The sequence below is a fragment of the Diprion similis genome, chromosome 10 (genome assembly GCF_021155765.1).
Source record: "Diprion similis isolate iyDipSimi1 chromosome 10, iyDipSimi1.1, whole genome shotgun sequence".
Lineage (NCBI taxonomy): Eukaryota > Metazoa > Arthropoda > Insecta > Hymenoptera > Diprionidae > Diprion > Diprion similis.
In genome coordinates, this window is record NC_060114.1 from 9,041,146 (window position 1) to 9,063,263 (window position 22,118).

Below are 22,118 nucleotides of genomic sequence, written 5' to 3' on the forward strand. Positions count from 1 at the left end.
GTTGCGATAGCAGTGTTTTTACGACATCTGTTGCATAATTACATAATTGTCGATTGAGAACGATTTATTTCGAGTTATTTTTAATTAAAACTCGAAGACGAGAATAATTATATACCTACATAAGTATTCAGAAACAGCTGGTGTTTTGCATTTCCTTCGTTTGTATATATATGGTATAATATATAGATTCTATATTATAGTATTGAAAATCATAATACGTATAATATAGAAAAAAATCATTTGTCAATAACAACAGGACGGCGCATAAGCGCTTTGATTATTCAATACAGCGTATCTGTCATTTTCTTTTCGTTTTCTTTCTGATGATAAATATAACATAGAGATCATATCTGTGTATTATACGTATACATGCAATACGCAGGTATCTGCAATAGGTACACACGGTAAAATCGTTGCAAACAAACTTGAAACAGAATAGGAATTGGAAGAAAAACAAAAAAAAACAACAGCTGTGGAAATACGGAAAGAATAGTTGCACAATGTACATTCAATATATAATTATATTAATAACAATAATAAAAATCTTCGGTATATTATTAATTCTACTACTTATGCGTGGGAAACCTTATTCATTGCGCATTAAAACATCACTTTTTCAAACGTACCAAAAAATGTTGTTTACCCACGCAATTATTCGCGATTATAGTTCATGATTGGTTTATCGGTTGGTCTTATTTCTTTTTCTTTCTTTTTTTTTGCCCTTTTTTGTTTTGTTTTTCTTTGTTTCTTTACTAAAAATAATGAATTATTATTCAAATTGTATCTACACATTAATATATCAATTATAAGAAGAATTTCCACTAAGCAACTTTACAATTTTTCATCGTCATCGCGAGGATATTTTGCCAGTGATCGAAAGTCATCACCATCACGATTTAAAACAATTTTAGGTATTATTAATTATACCGATAATAATAATAATAATAGTAACTGTCCCGTCAAGGCAAAAGTACACGTTATATTCTTATAAATAACAATAATAATAATAGTAATAATAAATGATTATTTATACTGCCGTTGTAGTTGTTATTATTATTATTATTATCATCATAATTATTGCCGCTGTTATAATAAATTAGAAAAGTGACCAATACCTACGCCCTAATATTAATCTTCGTCCGAACCTTTTTGGTAAACAGGGCCAAACTTGTTCATGTACTTGCGAACAAAGTCCTTGGCCTTGTGTTTTACATTTTCGTTGCACTGCAGTTCGTCGACGCTTTTGCAATGCTTCAGTTCTTTGGCGAGCACGAAGTGGGTCAGCTGTGCGAAATTAATACAAAGAGTTGATCATCCTCCAGATCGAAATTATTTTTACATACGGGAGCAACAGTAAGAAATAGACGATTGGCCCTTACCTTTCTAGCAAGATGTTTAAAGTCCTCGGTGTTCGTGATTCTACCCTGCTTGCAGTCGTTTTTTCGATAAGGGTTTAAAAAGTGTACCATAACGTTCGCCATGTTTATCCTAAATGTGTCCTTGATCTTCCGTTCCAAAGTAACAGATGGGTCGGCCGTTATCGCTTGAATTTTACTCAAGGTATGACTGGTCCGCGAGTGAGATTTCGATTTACCGCCACGTCTGTGCTTCTTCAATTTCTCCACGTGCTCCTTGAGCTTCGCCTTCTCTTTCTGCCGTCTTAACTTCTCCTTTGTTTCCTTGTACTTTTTGTGATCGACGCGCTCATCTTCTCGCCGTGGCTGTTGTGAACAAAGTAATCTACCAGTTTTATACTCTCAACTTACAAGGAAAATATTCGAAGTGTACCTGACTAGTTTTATTCATTCTGTGATATATTGTGGTATATCAAGAGATCTCAGCATTAACGTATTTTTTTCTTACGTGCAAATTCAACAGTTTAAGAGCAAAAAGCACCCCTGAAATTTCCCGCCACCAAACAAATGATCACTGCACGTTTGATAGTCTGTTAATAGTGAACAATCTCTAGGTTGTGTCAAAATATCTTACGTCAATATCGAGAAATCGTGGAAAAACGATTGTTGAGGGGTAAATGCTACCGGTGATTTTTACCCCTTCAAATACCGCATTGAACGTGAAAAAAATTCGCGTTCAATGTTTCTAGATGTAGTACAACATATCGCAGGATGAAAAAAATCGATGAGGTGCATCTCGGATAGTTTCTTAATATTAGACGTTGTCACGACTCTGCAACAATAAAAAAAAAAGAAAACCAATCGAATACTAACGCTGATGATCCTCTCCTGAACAAGTCCATCCCTCCTCTTCTTTGGTTCAGAAATGATAATAGAACTGGCCTCATCACCAGCCACCGCATCAAATTTCTCCGCAAAATTAGACTTCAGGGCAGCGAGGGCCGCCTGATTACTGACGGCAAGGTCGACGTCCATCTGGCAAACGGTTTCGTCCGCACCAATATCCTCGTCCTCGTCCTCCTCAAGTTCCTCATCTTCCGCCTCGTCGGAAGAGCTACTTTCATCGCTCGACTCGGAGCTGGATGATGTTTCGGGCAGTGCTGCAAGGTGGTCAGGCGGTGGCGGCAGCCATTGAGAGATCCGCTCGTTAACGTTATAGTAATAGGTCCGACCCCTCGAATCCTTGGCCGATTTCCACTTCGGCGGCAAGTCGAGCGGCGGAGGTGATGCGACTTCGGCATTTTCGAGCCCCTCGGGCATTTTATCACCGGCATAAATGCTCGCTGGATCTGGATGAATTCCAACCTGACTAACGGCCGCCGCCGCTGCCGTTGTGCTGCCGTTCTGTATTGGTATCAGATTACCGGATATCCTGAGCTGACTGTCGGCGAATTGGTGATCGTGATGATGCGCTCCGAGAAGCGGCGCGTACGCGCCGACGGAGTTCAGCTGCTGTTGCTGTTGGGTCTGAGGGAAAACGACGGGCGGCGGCACTCCGGGCGGTATCAAATGCTGTGTTTGTCCCATTATTCCAGATTGAACAGCGAGTGGTTGAGATCCTCCAAGGTAGACAGGCGCGCACTGCACCGTCAAGTCAGCGGCGTCTGAAAAACAGGGCTAAGATTTTTTGCAACAGACACGACCGGACGATCGCATTTCTAGTTTGCTATAGCTCGGTTCATTGTTAGTTCGTTGGATGCTTGAATGAAGAAGATCTGGGCAATTGTTCTACAAGGAAAAATGTTCAAGTCTTGAAAGATACCAAGAAAGAAACGAATATACACGAAAGAAAGAAGCAATTTAAACAATCAAAAAACGTTTAGAAATGAATTATATATTAATAAGTGACGGCCAACTACAACAAATTGAAAACGAAAGGTCATATACCAAATTCTAGGAAAGTTTGGGGAAAATTCTGAGTTACGTATGTTCTTGAAGTTACGGCTACTGCTATTTGGTAACTGAGGAACGAGAGATACCCGAAAAAATTATGTCACATCTCCAAGGTAGATCTTTTTCCCAAATTTGATATCAAAAGTTTCGTGACACGTCTTCACCAAGCACTTGATGTATCACTGAAATTTTGTTCAAACCGCTTGAGCCATTCCTTTGCAATTCATGAGTACACGAAATAATCATTGAGAGATTTAAAAATCTGCCATATGGAACCGGATTTGGTAACAGCTTGGAAAATACAAGTATAACAGGAACTCCACTTTACAATCGTGCATGAAAACGTTTTCAACATTGTTCGAACTCGGTAAACTATTTTTCCCAGATAAGGATGAAGACCTGTATTTACCCTGTATCGGTGGATAATGTTGCCATTGTCCGAGCGAGGGGTTGAAGAATAGAGGATATCCGGTTTGCGGGTCGAGAGCAGCAGTAGTGTGAGGATCCATGCCGAGAGCCAGACAACGAGCTTCGTGTTCTTGCCAAGTTTCCTGCTGCTGACGTCGCTGGCGCTCTTCCTCCTCCTTGGCAACTTTCATCGCAAACAATTGTCGTCGTTCATGTTTCGACATCCTTGGTATCGGCACCAGATTTACCCGCTCCTCGACCCTCTTCTCTTTCCCTCTACTGCTGTAGTCGAACTCTGGAGAGTCCCTGCCTCGTCGACGATCCGATCGCTTCTCAGTGCTGCCACTGTCACTCCGTCCATATCTGTAGGATCTGGAATTTCAGTTTTTTGCTATCGTATGAGGCACTACTCGCCCTTTTAGGCCTAAATCGATCCGGTCTATAAGTCTTTCTTTATCTTCTATGGGATATTTTACCTCTCGTATGATTTGTCCCGCCTGTCCTCCTTTTCCAGATCCTCCTTGTAGCCGCGATCTGTACAAAGTAACCGTTGATGTATCGTTCTTGCCTTTTTTCTTTACAGAAAAGGAATCGTGTGCGTTTCGAGCTCGTAAAACATCATCACTTGCAACGTTGTTTTTTCACATAATTTTCTTGCTATCGGTAGTTAAATAATTTAAAAACTACTGGACTGAATAAATCAAGAGTTCAATCAATTCTAAGCTAAGAGTTGCATCAATTGAGACCAAAATCATCTAAATCCTTTGATACAATTGTCGAGATATGATCATCTTCATTTTTTTATAATGTTATAAACACATGAAATTATAGGAATGAGAAGTTGAAAGTTAAGCGTGTCCCACTCTACGCCTATCATAGCGTGTCTAGAAACTCATGCAAATGATTTTAGCCAAAACGACAGAATAAATATGTTGACATAGACAACCTTGAACTGATACAAACCTGCTTCTCTCTCATGTTCCTTCATCTGTTCGATCCTTTCTTTCTTGGGTATGCGAAATACCTCCTTGAGATTAGACCATTCGCATAAAAGGCTGTTTGCAAGCTCAGTAAAGGCAGTTTGCTCCTCGAGGGCCTTGGCAACGTCCTCAGGGTCGTTTTTGACCTCGCTTATATGTTCAGTAATCGAGACATCTAATTCCTTCAATCCTTTGCCAGGATCAGAACCAGGAATCACGGGATCAGTGCTGGCGAGCTTTTCGTTGCTGTCGATGTCGCAACTACTGTCAGGCTCGTCACTGTTCAACTTGGGCTTCACCGAGTCTTCGTCTTCTGGCGATCCACTGATCGTGGGCGAGGAGTAAAGCTGTTTAGCCCACTTTTCAACAACGGCGAAAATCTTGCTGTCCATCAGCATGGTCTTGTTTGGTATCGGGAGCGTGCTTAACGTCCTAAGAATCTCAAGGCGGAAGTTTTGCGCCTCTGACGAGGTGTTTGAGCCCACGTCCATCGTGTAGCTCCATATAAGACGTAAGCCATGATAGTCGAGGAAAAGACGACGGCAAGGCTGCTCTCCGCTCTGTATTAGACGTAGCAGCCGTGTCCTGTGCTCCAATTCTCTGCTGCGCACCATCAGCCTGCTCAGTGTCAGTGTGTGTGCCCGATTCTTCAGTCCACCCGCGCAGAGTTTTTCAATTTCCTCCTCCAGCTAAAAAGCAACAATTACGAAACATTCGCAAAAGAAATGAAGTCACGATCTTAGGACCGTAGTTCTAAAATCGAGAACACGTACTGAGTAAAAAAAAAACAAAATAAAGAGTATAAGTTGTGAAAGTAACTAACATCCTCATCCTCGGTATAATCGTGTATCTTCTTCTCCTCCTTCTTCTTCTTTGTCACATCTTTTTCAGTCTTCTCCTTCTTCTCAGTTTTTTCCGTCTCCTCGTCAGGCCTCTCACCAATCCATCCACGACAATTTTCAGCTTCGCAGTAACACTTCTGCGCTTCCTTTCTAAATGGTTTAATTTTTTTTCTATATTATTCGTACATTTATTTCTTTCAAAGTGGCAGAGTAACAATGATTTCACATATTAAATATCAGAACCGATAGATGAATAAAACAATAGACCCACCCATATCGTTGAAAGTGATAATCAAAGGTGATTTCTTCTCCCGCAGCGATGAACTGCTTGTTAAAAAAGCCGATCCTCAATTCGCCGTTCACTGTCCACTGCGAAAGAAACCGTAAATTCACTACAATCAGTTACTGATGATTTTCGCAAACGTATGCTGCTCGAAAATATCAAATACAAAATAAGAAAAACGTTCGCGAACCTTCTGCGTTTCCGAATTCGGATCGCAGCTGTGGTTTATGAAACGGGATATGTTTCCCTTGGCAGTCGCGTCGATTATCTGATCCGATTTCAACGCCATGAAATAGTAGTGCCTATTTTTGTCCTTGGAATAATCCTTCGCGCGGCGACGAAAGTCCTTGGGATCGACCACCTCACCCACATACTCCATCAGAAATTCACCCCTGTCGTATTTTTACAATTTACAATGTACAGACTCATTGGTCGAATTAAACGTTACAAAAATAGTAGCAATCAACAAAAAATACGGAAAATATTTTTAACTTACGATTGGAGATCGACGATGGCACGTAAACCAAAGCCCTTTTTGTCAGTGCGAAAGACTTCACATTTGGCGTATTCACAGTTTTGAAACCGTTTGTTAGTACAGCGATCGCCGACAACACATCTCGGTCCACTATAAAGGGTTGTTTTGGCATTATAAAAGCGTAACCATACTATATTTCGTGTCTGACGTTGCACTCACGTACCATTCTATCATCAAAAGCCTATTCAGGCAATCTTCGCCGCAGCCCAATTCACCCCTAGCTATTTCTTCCTCTGTCAGGAAACAGTCACAAACCATACGCTTCGTCTCCTTATTAGTATATCTGAGAATTTGGGCAAAAAACAAATGGTTAACCGGATGTCTTTTGAACTAGTAAAACATTAACAATGAAATTTTCGGATTCATTTTCCATGACTGCATTTAAATAATTCGAAGACTACTACACCGATCGGATCCAAAATGTAATCAGTTTTAGCTATAAAGATCCTCATTAATTGAGATTAAAATCATCAAAATGTGTTGATCCATTCGATCAAAATCAATTTTTACTGTCAAACTCGGCAGAGGTATTTCTAAAACTTACAAACAACTCTATGACAACCTGACTTTTTTCAAAAAATGAGTGTCTAAGTTCACATGAGTTAACTAGCCTTGGTTTACAGTACAGAAAAAAGTAGTGTGAAGTCCAAAAAGTAAACACTTGATTTTTCATTTCCAATTCATAAGCAAGGATAACATTATGAACTAGTATCAGGAAAGAACTCCTTCTCACCTTTCGGTCAGATACAAATTCTCCGTTAGATGTTCAAATTGGCTCAGTCTCTCCTCCATCTCCTTATCCTTAACCTCGAGCACAGTCGGTAGCATGGAATTCCTGCCGACATTCACCTTGCTCGCGACAGCCACAAGACTGAGATCCGCAGAAGGGCTACCGAGCACGAGAGGCAGGTTGATCTCGGCGCTAACATCGCCCTCCGACTGAAGCTGGTGAACCTTGGTGGACGATCCATTCCCACCCATTTCAAGCTCACTGGATCTCCGCCAGCGCGATTTCACCTTAACGGGTTTCGAAGTGTCGGACTCATAGCCGGCGGTGCCCGACAGTGCGGACAGAGGTGCAGGTGAGTCGAAAATACCGACAGTTTTATTCCCACCATTTTCCCTGTCCGACTGAGTCTCAGACTGGTTGTCCGAATTGTCCTTGGAGTTGTCCTGTGATAGAGCACTACTGCTGGTAAGTAGCTTCTCTCTTTCCTGGTGCTGAAACACTGCTCTGGATAAATCCAGGTTCGGCTTAGTGACCAAGCCTCGCCCCCTCGACCTGAGAAAAGAAACGAACAGCGTCGTAATAATGAAAATAAATTGTGGAATACTGAAAAAAGATGTGGCCGCTTCCTTACCTCTGTTTCATCAGACCTATAGTCCTGATGCGGCTGCTGCGTCGAACGCCGGAGCTGTTAGAGCCACTTTCGGATCCCGTCGTATCAGTACTGCCACTGCGGCTCCTGAATCCAGTCTTTTTCTCCACGTCGTTCTGTTGATTGGGAATGTTTTTAACATCCGTGAACTCAGGTAGTTTGTAGCCCGAGTTACCGGAAATCAAAGTGTCGTTGCTGTTCTCACTGCTGCTCGACATTTTGATGTCCTCCGTGTCTGCTTTGATGTCCATCTCGCTGTCACCTGACGATGATTCATCAACTATGTTGTTGGCGCTCTTCTCCTTCCCTACGACTTTTGACGCAGCAACATTGTCGCCGCTTTTTGTCGCCTCTAATCTCTGCATCGGCTTTTCTCCACTCGAGCACTCATCTTCAATCGAACAATGTGGCTTTTCGGTGTCTTCGACTTTCTTCGCACTTTTGCTTATTAAATTATCTGTCCGTATATTTTCACTAGACTGAGTGCAACGATTGGCGTTCAATTCGGTCTGAACGTTGTTTTCCGCTGTGACGTTCGAAATAAAATTAATATCGCTATCTAAATTTACAGGTAAATCCAAAGAAATTGCACTCGAATCTACGGAGACGTTGGTGTCACCAGATTCAGGACTAACTTTGGCATTGCCGGCTGTCCGAAAGGTCGAATTTTCTACACAATTTTCACTATCACAATTCAAAGACACTTTATCGTCTCTTTCTACTTTGCTAGTTTGTTTGTCATTGCCTTTGATTGGAGTTTTTGTCTCGCTTTTGGAGCCTAGCAAGAGGCGATTGGACACTTCCGTTAGTTCAGCATCTTTGGTATCAGCCTCGGCAGATTCTTGGACGGTGATGTTTCCAACGCCTTTCTCGATTTCCTGAAACTCGTCAGACTCCTCAACTTGACGCTCAGCTCTTTTCCTCTGCTGCAATGCCAGACTATTGGTGATATAATCCTTGCACGAGAGATTCTGGTCATCCCGGGCGACAACCATTGATTCTGTCCCATCCTCGTTCTGGATAACGGTAAACTCAACAACGCCTTCACCTTCGAAGTCGTGATTATTGACGAGTAAAACTTCTTCCAGCACGACGCTGCCGTCCTCCTGGGAGATGGTGTAGCTTTCCTCGACTGCGCCCTCCTCCACCTCCATTTCCTCGCATATTTCGATCGTCTCCTCTATCACGTCCTCCTGCCAGACTACCTCGTTTGAACAATTCTCATTGACGATGGTGTTCACATCCATTTGCGTCATCTCTGTCTCGGCGGTTCCCTCATGCAGCAATTCGACAGCGACTTCCTGGCTGTCGCTGGACTCGCTGCCCTTGGTCGACGAGTTGTTGATATGCTGAGGCTGTTCCTTTCCACCAACTTCGGTTGGGCATCTGTACTTACCAAATTTCTTGTGCTGCACAACCGTCTGATCTGCATTCGAGTTTCCCTCAGATTCAGGCTCCTCAGATTCATTCTGAGATTTCTGCTGCGGCACAACGCGAACTGTCCCTTCTCCATTCTCTTTCTTATCCAATTGCTTCTTGGCTATCTGACGACGCGACTTTCTCACCGCCGTTGGCTTCTCTGATGTCGCTGGCACTGTTGCAGCCGCGGCTGTCGACAATTTCGCCGATGGTTTAGCTTCAGTTTTCCGACGACGCGCCATTTCCGTTGATGAAAAAATACCGCCGCTGCCTAAAATATGATGAACTTACACTGAGAATAGATAAAGATGTGAGGAATAAAATCAATCTTATCTAGAGACGTTTTTCTTCCCTAAAATACTACTTTTGACAAGTTTTCAGCTCTGAAAGGGACTTTTCAAACCTGTTTCAACTTATTGAGTCAGTAATTTCATTTCACTCACAGCAAAACAGTTTTTCTGACAATTTTGAGGACATTATCATTTTTTGAACACTTTTCTTGTTCACTGAAATTTCAGTAACCTTGTAGAATTCTTGACGAACTATTTACAGCAGTTTTCAAGTCATGTGACACTAACATATGATTTTAAGATGCCGAAGTTACCTCCGAGGATTAGTCGAGAAATCAAAAAATCTACAAACAAGAAAATACATCAATCGCAAATGATTTAGATAGGTTAAGGTATCTTTTGGCAGTTGCAACGAGTATGTGCTAGGTTTTATGGTACACCAAACGGACTGTAGTATGCACTGTGACGTTAATACATACAAAGCAAAAAAGCAGAGAAGGGCAGAGAGGAAATTGAGAGGTGATGATAATAACAATGATAACCAAGAAAATGGCAATGATCATAATGACGTTTTAAAAACGCGTTTAATTTTTAGACTAATAAAAGGAGGACGTAAAATGTCGCCAAACCTGCACCAGATACTCAAAATCGGCAGAAGTATCAAGAAAATCTGAAAAAAAGCGTCATGACTAAAAAAAAGTGTTACAAGCTTTGGCAAAAAGTGGTGAGGTCGTGTTTTGTTTGATGATACGCTGACGCGACAAGGGTTGGAAATCAACAAATAACGTCGCTTACCCGAACTCAGCACCGCGCCGTCGTCATCGGGACGATTCAACGGGTCCCATTAGCCAATTGAAGATGCCTGGGTGTTCTCACTAGCCTCCCATGGCTCGATCTCCTCGAAACGGAGGAAGCGACAGTCAGGACTCTGGCGTTAGCAGCTTCGCTAACACGGCATAAAGATTGACAGATGAACTAACGCTTGGAGGATGAGAATGGATCTGCCGTTCGTTCTATGCTTAGATATTTCTTATTTTTATTCAACCTCTTAAGTTATTACACGTATGAATGCATGTATGTATGCACATACCTGCGTCTGTTTCGAAATCCGGGTAAACTGGGGAGGAGGAGGAAAACTGAAGAGTGTGCGATTGAACGGTGCTCGGAGCTCTGAATCTACGGATGTTTTTACCGGTGAAATCTACGGAGCGACGACGCCGATTTAGGAAGGACGAAAATAAAACACTCGAATCTCCCTGTTTACGTCTTTCGGCGGCTGGCCTTCGTCTTTCCATATACCTGATATGCCGTTCTCCTCTTACTACCATCCACCGCGCTCCTTGCTTGTTGTCGCGACTGGATAGTGGATCTATGGATGGAGCTGCGATCACCGATACGATGTTGCGAACCGTGCGAATAGCAATACAGACCTCTTGCCGTCCTCCGTGAACGCAGGTATAGCTGCCGTTGTGTGGTTGCAATTCTATGGTTCGCGAGTAATCGCGAGGCTTTTGATCACGGTCTTTGATATCTAGCTGTGATATCGGTATCTACAAACGCTTCATCTCTATATGCAAGTTAGTTATTCTGTGGCTAAAGAAAGAAAAAGGTAGCGTCAGCTGAGCACCGCGCAGAGCAGAGGTTATAAAAATCGTTGGTGACGTGCCGTATCCGAGTGGGATAAGCATTTACATCAGCGAAACATCATCGTTCAACATGTTCGAAATGGCTGGTAAAAAAGACCAGAAGGACGAATCTGCAGTGAGTATTGAGAGTAGAAAAGACAGAGTCACTTTTGGTCGAAAATCTTGTTCGCCACAGGTTAAACACAATCCGCAATATGGTGATAGTAAATCATAGAAACGGAACCGTTGACTTATTGCCTAGTTGGTTTGATCGGTAAGACGATCAAAGTCCCGAACAATTCCCCCAAAACCTAAACTCACTGTCATATTTAATGCAATTTCAATTGAAAAATTTTCAACTTACATTTCACACGTTCTCCTTTCAGCTGATTAAAGTCAACAAGTGGGATGGCTCTGCGGTGAAGAACGCCCTGGATGATGCAGTCAAGGACATACTGACCAGGAAGTACAACTACGTGGAGAATTTCTCACTACTTGACGGAAGACTGGCACTTTGCGGCATTGCTGTTGGAGTTGCAATGGTTGCTCTTCTCTGGGACTACATGAATCCGTTCCCAGCATCCAAGCCTGTGCTAATTGCCTGCGTGTCAGAGTATTTTGTCGTTATGGGGGTGCTGACGTTGTATACAACATACAAGGAAAAGGGGATATTCGTGGTAGCAACTCAAAGGTAGAGAAGGTGATCTCCAGGAAATTAGCAAACTAAGAATTGCATAAGTTTAATTTCCCTCTTTCCATTCCATTGTTGCAGAGACCCGGCTGGATTCGATCCAGAATTGGTCTGGGAGGCAAGTTCATACCTGAAAAAATATGATGACAAATACAATTTGGTACTTTCGGTAAGGGATGAAAAAGCTGGGACGTCCAACGAGGCTTCAGTCACGAATTCCGTGGCTAAATTCATCGATAGCAACGGCGTTATCATTCCAGAACTGGTTGAAACCATGGTCAGTAACTTGCACGACAGTCTGACCGCCAGTCGCAAGGACAAATAAATTTGGTGATATATAAGAAACTAGAAGCAGTCCGGTTCGAGTATAAGACTTTTTTTTCTACTTTCTTAAATATGTGTATGTATGTACCTATTTATTAGTATTGGCGAGCGGGAAGGATCTGTTTTTCTCGCGCGTCCCGTTTTCACTATTTTAACGTGTTGTTATTCCAAGTAATTTTTCGTTGAATATAATTCAACTGAAACTTCGATTGAATAAAAGCGAACCATCCTTCTATCCTTAAAAAAAAAACAAAAAAAAAAAAACCCAGAGACAAAATGGTCTCGAGAATGTCTCCATAAAGACCGTGAAAACTACTCTTTGATAAACTCTTAAAATCCTAGCAAATTGTGTAAATTCGAATGAATGTAATCGAACTTGGTTATTCCTTTTTTTTTTATATATAAATTACAAATAAACGAGATAATGAAATAAAGATATGGTTCTTTATTTCATCCCAATAACGGCCGTCTGAGATTTTCGAAGAATGAAAATCTATCAATCACCATATTGTTCCGAGCATAAGACGACTTCCAATTCTAAGACAGTATTTAAAGGTATTTTTCTTAGTTACTCGCACATACGCCAGGATCACGTACAAGACGAGGATAATTTTGCAGAATGCCGTCAACGACAAAAACCTCTGCTTATATTCGGTACAATACGGTATTTCCATTTGCTCCATCCCATCGAAATACACATTAGGTGAATTTCTTTATCTTCATTTTCTTCTATTTCCATCTATATATAGTTTATGTAAAAAGATCAATTGTAAAAGTGTAGATTACGATACGAACCGCTAAGAATCTGAATTCCACCATGGAAGAATAAGAAGTTTCACTTCAAAAGAAAAAAAATATCTGTATGATGTATATATGTATGTGTATATCAAATAATGATATAAAATTACTCGATTGTTCGAACGGAATATGTACATACATATACCCGCGTTTGATTTTTATATAGTTTACAAATGATGATCCTAGTGTTTTATACACTTCGGTTCAACCATGCGTCGTGTCATCCTCGACAAAATCGGCCGCCTCTTCTCTCGACACGCACTCGACGTGCGACACTTTGTTACGGAATTTAACACCGTAAAATTTATTAGCATGTTCCAGAAGTTCGGGTCTGTAAACGAATGAGACAATAAATTAAATACATTAAATTTAAAACTCTCAGATAATAGGTAAATATCCTTATATCAATATTATGAAGATTAGGATTTAGGATTATAAAGAGAAAAAAAAACGTAACAATCATAAATACTAGCCTGAATGTCGTAGTGATAAACTGCGCATCAGAGCTCAGTTCGTGGATCATATCTGCGACGGCTTTTCGATGCTGGGCATCGAGGGCCTGATCAATCTCGTCAAAGAGATAAAACGGGGCTGGATCGCATTTTTGTATAGCGAAAATGAGTGCCAAGGCGACAAGCGACTTCTGACCACCCGAGAGTTGATTCATCTCTCGCATTTCGGCCTTATGACCGGTAAATGATACCCGAATTCCTGTCGAAAATGATGAAGAAGTCGGTATTCAATTCTCTGTCGTAATAAATTTGAATTACATTTTCAACGAAACACATGTGAAATAAATATTTCCTCGACTCACCGACACCGACAAATCGGTCGGAGTCTGCAGATTCCGGAACAGTGTCGTCACCCTCCTCGCCGTCCGCTGTCTTCATAACGAGCTGGGCGTGCCCTGAAGGGACGAGCTTCTTGAAAACCTCGCTAAAATACTTGCTTACCTTGAGGCACGGAAAAACAAAAGTTGTCTCAATATATTTGTTGCTAAGAAAATTCAGGAATCCCCGAATGAAGGAAACATGACCAGTTAAAACTACCTGTTTGAAGGTGAACTGTATAGCCTCGCACTTGCGCTGCTCCAAGACGAGCATGAGCTCCTTAATCTTTTCATCGCCGCGATCCAGTTCTTCCTTCCGCTTGACTAATTTCTCCTTTTGATCGCTGAATGACATGAACTGGTCCAGCGCTTTTTTGTTGACGTGGCTAAGAAAGTGGATGGTAAAAATATGAGAAATCGATAGTAACATCAGATGCCGATGTTGCAGTTGCATTTACCTGTATTTCTTTAAATGATTATTCGCCTTTTCCATTTCTCTGAACAGCTGCTTGGTTGTTAATTTACTCAACTTTCCAAACGCTTCATGACTTGGCAAAGCACCGAGCTCAGTTATCTTCTGTGTGCACTCGGTAATCTTTTGCTGTACGATGTTTTGTTTGCTCGCCAGTTTTTCCAGGTCCTTAGCGTCTGCCTCGATCTTCTCCTGTGCCTCCTTCTCCGCAACTTTCCACTTCTCAACTTCGGCAGACTCAGCTTTTTGCTGACGAACAGCGATAAAATTTTCTACACATTACTAGTTAGTCCAAATTAAAAGATAGGATTTTTTGTTTAGTAGAGCCAGTCTGAATTAAGTAAAACGTTTCAAAGCATCTCACCTTCTTCATGGCACTGGAAACCTTGTCATTCTGCGCTTTGAAGTCTGAGTTCACTTTAACTAGGCGCTTTTCGATGTCTGCGAGCTGCGCCTTGGACGATTCCAACTGACGCTGACGATCCTCGACGGAGATTTCTTGCAGCGCTTGAACCAACTCATCTTTGCGCCTTACCAAGTTATTCGTCAGCAGATTCTCGAGTTTGTTTTTGTCTGCCTCAAGCCGCATCCTCTTAGCGAATGCCTCCTTGTTTTCTTTAGTCAGACGTCTGATGTCGTCGTTCAATGTATCGACCTGGGAAAATTAAATAAATAAAGTAAAATAGCCTGAGAATAGTTTAGGAACGCGAAAAAAAAAATACGATAGTGCATTTTTTTCTTTACCTGGTGCTGATCGGCGACCGACAACTGAGCCATCAACTCCTGATGCAGCTCACTCTCCAGGCCCTCCTTAGTAGCAGTCATTGCCTCAAGATTAGAGGTGCACTGAGCCAAACTGCGCTCCTTGGGCGTTCTGTATCTCTCGATGGCGCTGAGTTCCTCTTTCATCAGTCGTATTTCAGCCTTCATTTTGTCGAATATGTCTCTAAAAAATTGTATAAAGCCAGCAATCAAACCTCATTCTTCAAATTAGCAGCACCTAAGTAATTAAATTCTGGAAAATTTCCGAGACGATTAAGATGTGCGAGTGAAAACTCACTTAGCCTTGCTATTCTTAGTCTCCGTCCTCTGCATCTCACTGACATAAGAGCTGATGCTCTGTTCAGTTGTCCTGAGCTCGTCTTTCAATGTCGACATCTGTTCCTCAAGTGTGCTGATCTGAGTCATAAGTTCCGACCTTGTCTTTTGGATCTCGAGACGAGATCTAGACGAGTTGAAGTAACCACCAGTCAGTGAACCCTTGGAAGACACCTGATCACCCTCCAGAGTCACACAATCCAGTCCAGAAGTTCGCGCCAGGCTCGTCGCAGCCTCCAGGTTTCGACAGATCAAAGTCTTTCCAAAAATGTACCTATTCAACGACGGACGACATGAAGTATGTACAAATAAAACTAGCTAGACGAACGCATCGATTTGTATTTATCACTCAGGTAAAATAGCTTACCGCAGAGCACGATCGTATTTGGGATCATAGTTGAGCTTCGATATCATCGGTATGGCATCGCTCGTCTGAGGATAATCGATGACCTTGACGTGGAGCCGATTCAGAGGCATGAAAGTCACTTCGCCAGGCAGCTGCTGGTTGTTCATTTCCTTCAGTATCTTAGTGCCGAATTTGTCCGTTTCGACGATATGGTGAAACAGTCGATTACCAGCGGTTACTTCAACCGCCGTGTAGATGCTCTTGTCGCAGTCAAAGTTCTCGATCACAGGACCGTAGTAGCTGCTCACTTCATGCGCCATGTCTCGGCGTTCCCTGATAATTTCCGAAATCGGCTCAAAATTAGTTTGGCTGTTTCTTTCTTCAACATCGACACAAAATATCTAAATACATTTTTGACTCACCGAAACGTGTCCAACACTTTGCGAACGCTGTCCCTACCATTCAGGATCGGTTTTCCAGCCATGGAACGAAGACTCTGATCAGCCTTTGCGAGGTCTTCCTTCAGTCCCGAGAGATTCAGCTGAAGAACGCTTTCCTGGCGGTATCTGTGAAGAAATTTCGAATGGTTAGGGAATAACGAAAAATCTAAAAGTCGCAAGACACACTCACTGTTCCTTCCGCGTAGCCTGACATTGATCCTTGGCCTTGGTGAGATCATAATACTGCTTGTTGTGTTCATCTATCGAGGCCCTTTGACGCTCCATTTCACGTGTATGATCCTCGATCTTTTTCTCAAGTGCGATCTGCTTCTCGGCGTCCCTCTTCAGGTCCTCGCTTATCTTTGCCTGGTGATCCTGCTTATCTTTGATCTGCTTGGTAAGCTGCTTGAGTTCGTCCTGAATCCACTTGTCTCTCTCTGCCTAAACAGCATGAAGAAAAAGAAAGATTGAAATCAGGTGCTCAAGCACGAAAAGCCAGCATTACCGAATCAAGGAAGAAAAAGGATGAAAATAATTTCTCAAGGTAGAAATAGGATCCCAATCAATGAATTTACGAAGAATAGGGAATATGACAGTTGAAACAAGTACGAAAAAGAATCTGCTTACCCTGTTTGTAAACTGAGCGCCTCTGCCTTGTTTCGCATAAAGCTCCTTCCGTTTTTGCTCCTTCAGTGCGAGTTCACGGGTACACTCTTCCTCGACGCCCTTCATTTGCTCATACTGAAAATTATCGCGACAACATGTAAGAGAAAAGAATTATTCATTCATTTCTAGTCATAAGCAAAAAAAAAAACTAAAATGGGAAACACAGTTGATACCTGAGGCTTTATCTTCTCGAGCTCCTCTTCCCTCCCAGCAATGTTAATTTTCAACTTTTCCAACTCTTGCTCTGCTCTTTTTCTGCTGTCGTTGTCACCCTTAACCTCCTCGAGCAGATCGTTGATCGTCAATGTGAGCTTGGTCTTTTCCTTGAGGAGCTGCTGCTGCTCGGCACTGGAATAAAAGTGGTAGTTACGCCAGTTTCATGATTAACCTTAACAAATGCGGGAAGGGAAGACAAAACAGAGAAGCTTAGATTTACCTAAGCGTGTCACGTTCCTCCTTGGCAGAGCTGACCTCCTTCTTGGCCTCCTTAAGCCGCTTGGCTGCCGAACGCACAGCCTCCTGGGCAGCCTTTGCATCAGCTCCGAGCTTGGCCTGCATGGCGCCGCTGTTAGCACGTGACTCTTCCAAATCTTCCAGTTTTTTCTTACTTTCCTTCAGCTCGCGTTCGTGGATTGTGTACTCCAGACATCGCCGCTGTTTATCCCAGCGCTGGTACTCCTTCAACTCCTCCTTTTCCTCCTCTAACGTTTTCAAACGCTCCTCTGCAAGGTTACGATCATGTAAGATTAGGAGATTTGAACATCTTTAGACAGTGTGTAACTATAATCGAATCAACTCACCTATGGTGCGCAAGAAGTCTTCGATTTTCTCAAGCTTTCCTTCAGTTTCTTTGAGGATGGCCTTCGACTCCTCGCGTCTGTCATCGTAGACTCGTGTGCCGGCTACTTCTCGGAGCAGCTTCAACCGTTGCGAGTCTGGCGCCGTTGCCATTTGATTGATCTGACAAAAACCAAGAGACAATTGATTTCAGACAATGAAATTACATGATGCATTCCTCCAAAATTCTGTGTACACAATAGCATTGCATATAGTTATTATCACTCGAGAGTTTTTGACATTCCGCAAAGTACAAAATACGCGAAACTTATTACTAGCGTATACCTTTCCCTGCTTGACGATGTAGTAAGGATTGGACCTGGAAAATCCAGCCGATTCGAGCAAATTCATGACGTCGCTTCGCGTCACTATTTTCTTGTTCAGAAAATACTGATCTTTCTTTGACCCGATCATTCGCCTGAGGTAAACCTCGTCCTTGTCGATCTGTGAAGATAGAGAAACGAAAAATTATACAGATGTTGTTGCAAAACAAATATATAGCAGGATGATAAATTGACCAGAGAATAAAATACAACCACACTGATAATGTGACGATTGTTATTTTGTTTCAATATAAATTTACAAAGATAGTGCAATCTTGTTTGCTTGAAGGAATAAACCAGGATGCATTGACCTTCTTGATATGGTATAACAAAACCCACCGGAAGGCGTCCATCTGAGTTGTCAAAGATGATTTCGACATAAGCAGAAATGACACGCGGTCCTGTGCCCTCGTGGAGAAGGGCCTGACGTTGTTCAGGCCTAAGGTGTGAGAACTCGTCGCTGAGCACAAACTGGATGGCGTAGAAAAAGTTGCTCTTGCCCGATCCATTTCTGCCGACTTCAGTGAGTGAAAATGTATAAAAGGAGTGATAAGATGATGAAATCAGAGAGAAAAAATCAAAGGCATGGAAAGAAGAATATCTCTACTTACCGACCACATTGTGCCTGGGATCGAAAGGCACTACGACGGTCTGTTCTCGATAGGATTTGAAACCCTGTATGATAACCTAAAAGAAAATTCGACCATATCATTCAGGATGATCTTCAAACTGACTGCAGCGAGATTTGAGGACGGTTTACCTGTTTAATGTACATGTCGAGTCTGTGAACTAGACAATCGTTGGGTCCGGTGAGCTCAGGAAGTGTGTTCGAAGTGACGTTTGATGCCCATCACAACGATAGGCCGACGCCATACGAAACCGGCGCGTCCGGGCGTTATTCTGCCAGGTTGTTTTCAGTGAGGGTTTTTGACGCTTCGGGGTTTGATCGGGCTGCCAAAAATCGTGTTTCAAGCGCACTTTTAACACAGAGGAACAACAAACACAGTGCGTGGAGACACTCAGGCTTGCCAACTGTTAGCCATTTCGGCGGGAGCCACAGATTTCTGTGTATATATGGATATCTGTGGCGGGAGCACCGAAAGCCTGCGTCGCATCCGATAATGCACGAAAACTTCCGAACAACACCGAACCAGTGGCAGACTTTATTATCAGTGGATTTTATAGAAATAAGACTGCGCGCTCCAGTATCGTTGTCGCAGTTAATAGGTGCCTTTATATCTTTCAATATCTTTGTTTACTGGGGCAGCCTGAGTCCACCATAGACCTATGACCCTTATGACATACTTATGAGTTCACAAAATCTCGGCGGCCATTTTGCATTAATCTAGGGAATTTTTTAGAGCTGACCGATTATTTCGGCACACATTCTATTTTTTTGATTACTGATGAGTGACCATTGAGCATTGAGTGACCATCAGTAATGAGCATAGTAATGAGTCCGTGATCAGTGACTATGCTATAGAGGGTAGAAATAAGGAGGACCATCTCTGTGTATAGAAAGTGTCGGTAAAATAGAGCACATACGTGGTACTGCAGATAACGCTGCTGCAGCGAAAGTTCCACAAAGCGCCAATCATATTGTTACCCCCTTATTGCTTATGAGTGCCATTACGGCAACTAGTTGAACCATTATTTGTCGCTTGTTGTCGAATACTTTTTAGTTGAAAACCCGTATGAGATACTTCTCCTTGCCTTTACCCTCGACAGACGATGCACAAGTGACAAGTTTGAGTTTATTACGGACACAGTGGAGTGTTTTATTGTGTTTTTTCCATTAATCGAGATTAAAATAATACAAAATGCCATATGCTAATCAGCCTTCGGTTCATATAACCGATCTTACAGAGGAGAACGTTAAATTTCAAGTAGAAGACACCGAACTGAGGTAAAAAACAAAATCCTAACCTAACTCGACTTGTTTTAATCAAAACGATCGATCCTCTTGTAAAATGGCAGTATTTTCCTAGTTTTTCGGAAGAATTTAGAACTTGTGAAAGTTTGCCTTGAAAAGATTCGCTCACCGTTTTTACCAACTGCTTTTTCAGTCACTTGACGAAACAGACTAATTGTTGAATCTCAGTCTAACCTCGTATATTCTATGTTGCAGCGTAGCCAACAGCATGAGGCGAGTGTTTATTGCCGAAACTCCAACAATGGCCATAGACTGGATCCAGCTAGAGGCAAATTCGACAGTTTTAAGCGACGAGTTTCTTGCACATAGGATCGGAATGATACCGTTGATCAGCGACGATGTGAGATTGAGTCATTTTTGAAATTATTTCTTATTACGGAAAAACATTAATGCGTGTACCTGTTCATTTTTTTTCTTAGGTTGTTGACAGAATTTTATATACAAGGGACTGTCAGTGCATGGATTTCTGCCCAGACTGCAGTGTCGAATTCACACTGGATGTCAAGTGTGCAGAGGATCAAACTAGACATGTGACAACAGCTGATCTGAAATCTAGTGACCCCAGAGTGCTACCTGTTACTTCAAGACACAGAGAAGACGATGCAAGTGAATATGGAGAGACAGATGGTTAGTTTACAATTTTCATGACCACTCTGTTTAGTTTAAAACATTGTTAATTTGCTTTGACATGTCATAAATTTTCTTACACAATAGTTTTATTCTTCCGTTTGCAGAAATACTCATCGTCAAACTGCGGAAAGGCCAGGAACTGAAGCTGAGAGCTTACGCAAAAAAGGGATTTGGGAAAGAACACGCCAAGTGGAACCCGACTGCTGGTGTCAGCTTTGAATATGATCCAGACAATGCGATGCGTCATACGCTGTTTCCCAAGCCCGATGAGTGGCCAAAGTCTGAATACACCGAGCTGGAAGAAGATCAGTGTAAGAGCAATCAAATTAAGAATATAGTAACTTACTATAAACGATTTGTGCATCTACATGTAATTCTTACTTTTCTTGATGTACAGATGAAGCGCCGTTTAACTGGGAAGCGAAGCCTAACAAGTATTATTTCAATGTCGAAAGTAGCGGTGCACTGAAGCCTGAAAATATCGTCATGATGGGGATAGTTGCCCTGAAAAACAAATTGTCCAATCTGCAGACACAGCTTAGCCATGAAGTGCAAAACGACGCGCTTAGCATTCATCATTAAATATCTGTAATAATTTATCCCCTCAAGCACGCGAACTATCGGTTCAAAAAAAAATAATAATAATAACAGTATAAATCATAATAACTGTTGTTATATTTCTTATTTTGTTAGTTCACGAGTTATACTGAAACAATAATTCCGTAGCGTATATGAGATGGTGTTTTATTCTCTCTGATTATCGATATCAAATATAAATGTTTCAAGCATAATAATAAAACATATAAGCGACTTTCATTTCGTTCCAGAAACGTACAAAAGATATTATTCAAGAAATGTGCCAAGTCCTAGATTTAGTTAGCGCCTAGAACGTGATAAAGAAATCAAAACTGGGAGCATCATAAAAACACATGTTAATGAAATGGGGAAAAAGTTAGTCCTCAGTGGCACCCCTTCCCATTAAGATAGAGAGCTGAGTTTTTACACAGACTTTTTAAGAATTATTTGGAGCGAATCTGGGGGGTGAACGCATCAGAATTTTTTCCAACCCTAAATAAAGTACACCCTAAAGTACATACGTAGCTTCCGTAACCTGTAGAAATTTTTTTACAACATTTCTGCTCGCAAGTGCGGTCGCCCTCATTTGCGCTCTTTACCATTTTCGGTAGATATCGGATTATTTCCGTGATGCGCTTCCACAGCGACCCCTAATTATAGGCAAATCAAGCTGGTTGCTTCCGTGATGCGCTTCTACAGAGACCCCTAATTATAGGCAAATCAAGCTACACATCCACCTGAGGATCTACTAACCAGTCGGTAAGTGTAAAGCACTGCCGTTACCTCCGTAACCTATGATTATGTCTACTAGATGGCGCCACCTTCATCCCACCCACTCGCGGCAACACACAGGTGATTTTCTGCGCACCTGAAGACGGTCATGCGCCTGAGGCGAAGTTGAGGTGGTGGTGATTCTCGTATACACAATAACAAAATGGCGGCAACAGTGACTCAATTGACGTTTCGCGACAGTTTTCACGAGTCGTATAACTCGTGCGTGTCAACGCGGTATCAATAAATGCAAAAAGACACGCGCTTATGCTGCAATGTTGTGCACCGCGTGTTACAGTGACAATGATCAGGGTG

General features: G+C 42.1%; 4 protein-coding genes across 8 annotated transcripts; 2 read left to right on the forward strand and 2 right to left on the reverse strand.

Annotated features, from left to right (window-relative positions):
* Positions 1-300: 300 nt before the first annotated feature.
* On the reverse strand, positions 301-10,849 carry LOC124411927 (probable histone-lysine N-methyltransferase CG1716). 4 transcript variants are annotated; one of them, XM_046891476.1, is made up of 15 exons: positions 10,535-10,849; positions 10,240-10,385; positions 7,718-9,425; positions 7,090-7,638; positions 6,520-6,639; positions 6,318-6,446; positions 6,012-6,213; positions 5,810-5,907; positions 5,520-5,688; positions 4,680-5,385; positions 4,193-4,250; positions 3,718-4,088; positions 2,229-3,019; positions 1,380-1,721; positions 301-1,284 (listed from the first exon to the last, which is right to left on the reverse strand). In XM_046891476.1, exons 3-15 carry the CDS (start codon positions 9,394-9,396, stop codon positions 1,129-1,131), a joined length of 5,370 nt encoding a protein of 1,789 aa, XP_046747432.1. In that variant the 5' UTR covers positions 9,397-9,425; positions 10,240-10,385; positions 10,535-10,849; the 3' UTR covers positions 301-1,128. The 4 variants fall into 4 exon arrangements, with proteins under 4 accessions (XP_046747432.1, XP_046747433.1, XP_046747434.1 ...); XM_046891477.1 differs by having other exon boundaries at positions 7,718-9,421; positions 10,240-10,390; XM_046891478.1 differs by having other exon boundaries at positions 3,718-4,079; positions 10,240-10,390.
* Positions 10,850-11,030: 181 nt separating this feature from the next.
* On the forward strand, positions 11,031-12,467 carry LOC124410932 (probable signal peptidase complex subunit 2). The gene is made up of 3 exons (XM_046889675.1): positions 11,031-11,205; positions 11,456-11,760; positions 11,842-12,467. Exons 1-3 carry the CDS (start codon positions 11,161-11,163, stop codon positions 12,083-12,085), a joined length of 594 nt encoding a protein of 197 aa, XP_046745631.1. The 5' UTR covers positions 11,031-11,160; the 3' UTR covers positions 12,086-12,467.
* Positions 12,266-18,927, reverse strand: LOC124410931 (structural maintenance of chromosomes protein 3). Its single transcript, XM_046889674.1, has 19 exons — positions 18,654-18,927; positions 18,505-18,580; positions 18,233-18,411; positions 17,856-18,014; positions 17,534-17,693; positions 17,170-17,455; positions 16,907-17,081; positions 16,695-16,808; positions 16,258-16,508; positions 16,050-16,193; positions 15,649-15,960; positions 15,244-15,555; positions 14,928-15,129; positions 14,548-14,838; positions 14,170-14,432; positions 13,932-14,097; positions 13,697-13,835; positions 13,356-13,593; positions 12,266-13,213 (listed from the first exon to the last, which is right to left on the reverse strand). The coding sequence occupies exons 1-19, from the start codon at positions 18,666-18,668 to the stop codon at positions 13,087-13,089; spliced, it is 3,609 nt and encodes a 1,202-aa protein (XP_046745630.1). The 5' UTR covers positions 18,669-18,927; the 3' UTR covers positions 12,266-13,086.
* Positions 18,928-19,617: 690 nt separating this feature from the next.
* LOC124411303 (DNA-directed RNA polymerase II subunit RPB3) lies at positions 19,618-21,106 on the forward strand. 2 transcript variants are annotated; one of them, XM_046890366.1, is made up of 5 exons: positions 19,618-19,799; positions 20,022-20,166; positions 20,246-20,453; positions 20,561-20,767; positions 20,854-21,106. In XM_046890366.1, exons 1-5 carry the CDS (start codon positions 19,714-19,716, stop codon positions 21,036-21,038), a joined length of 831 nt encoding a protein of 276 aa, XP_046746322.1. In that variant the 5' UTR covers positions 19,618-19,713; the 3' UTR covers positions 21,039-21,106. The 2 variants fall into 2 exon arrangements, with proteins under 2 accessions (XP_046746322.1, XP_046746323.1); XM_046890367.1 differs by having other exon boundaries at positions 19,663-19,799; positions 20,027-20,166.
* Positions 21,107-22,118: the final 1,012 nt, after the last annotated feature.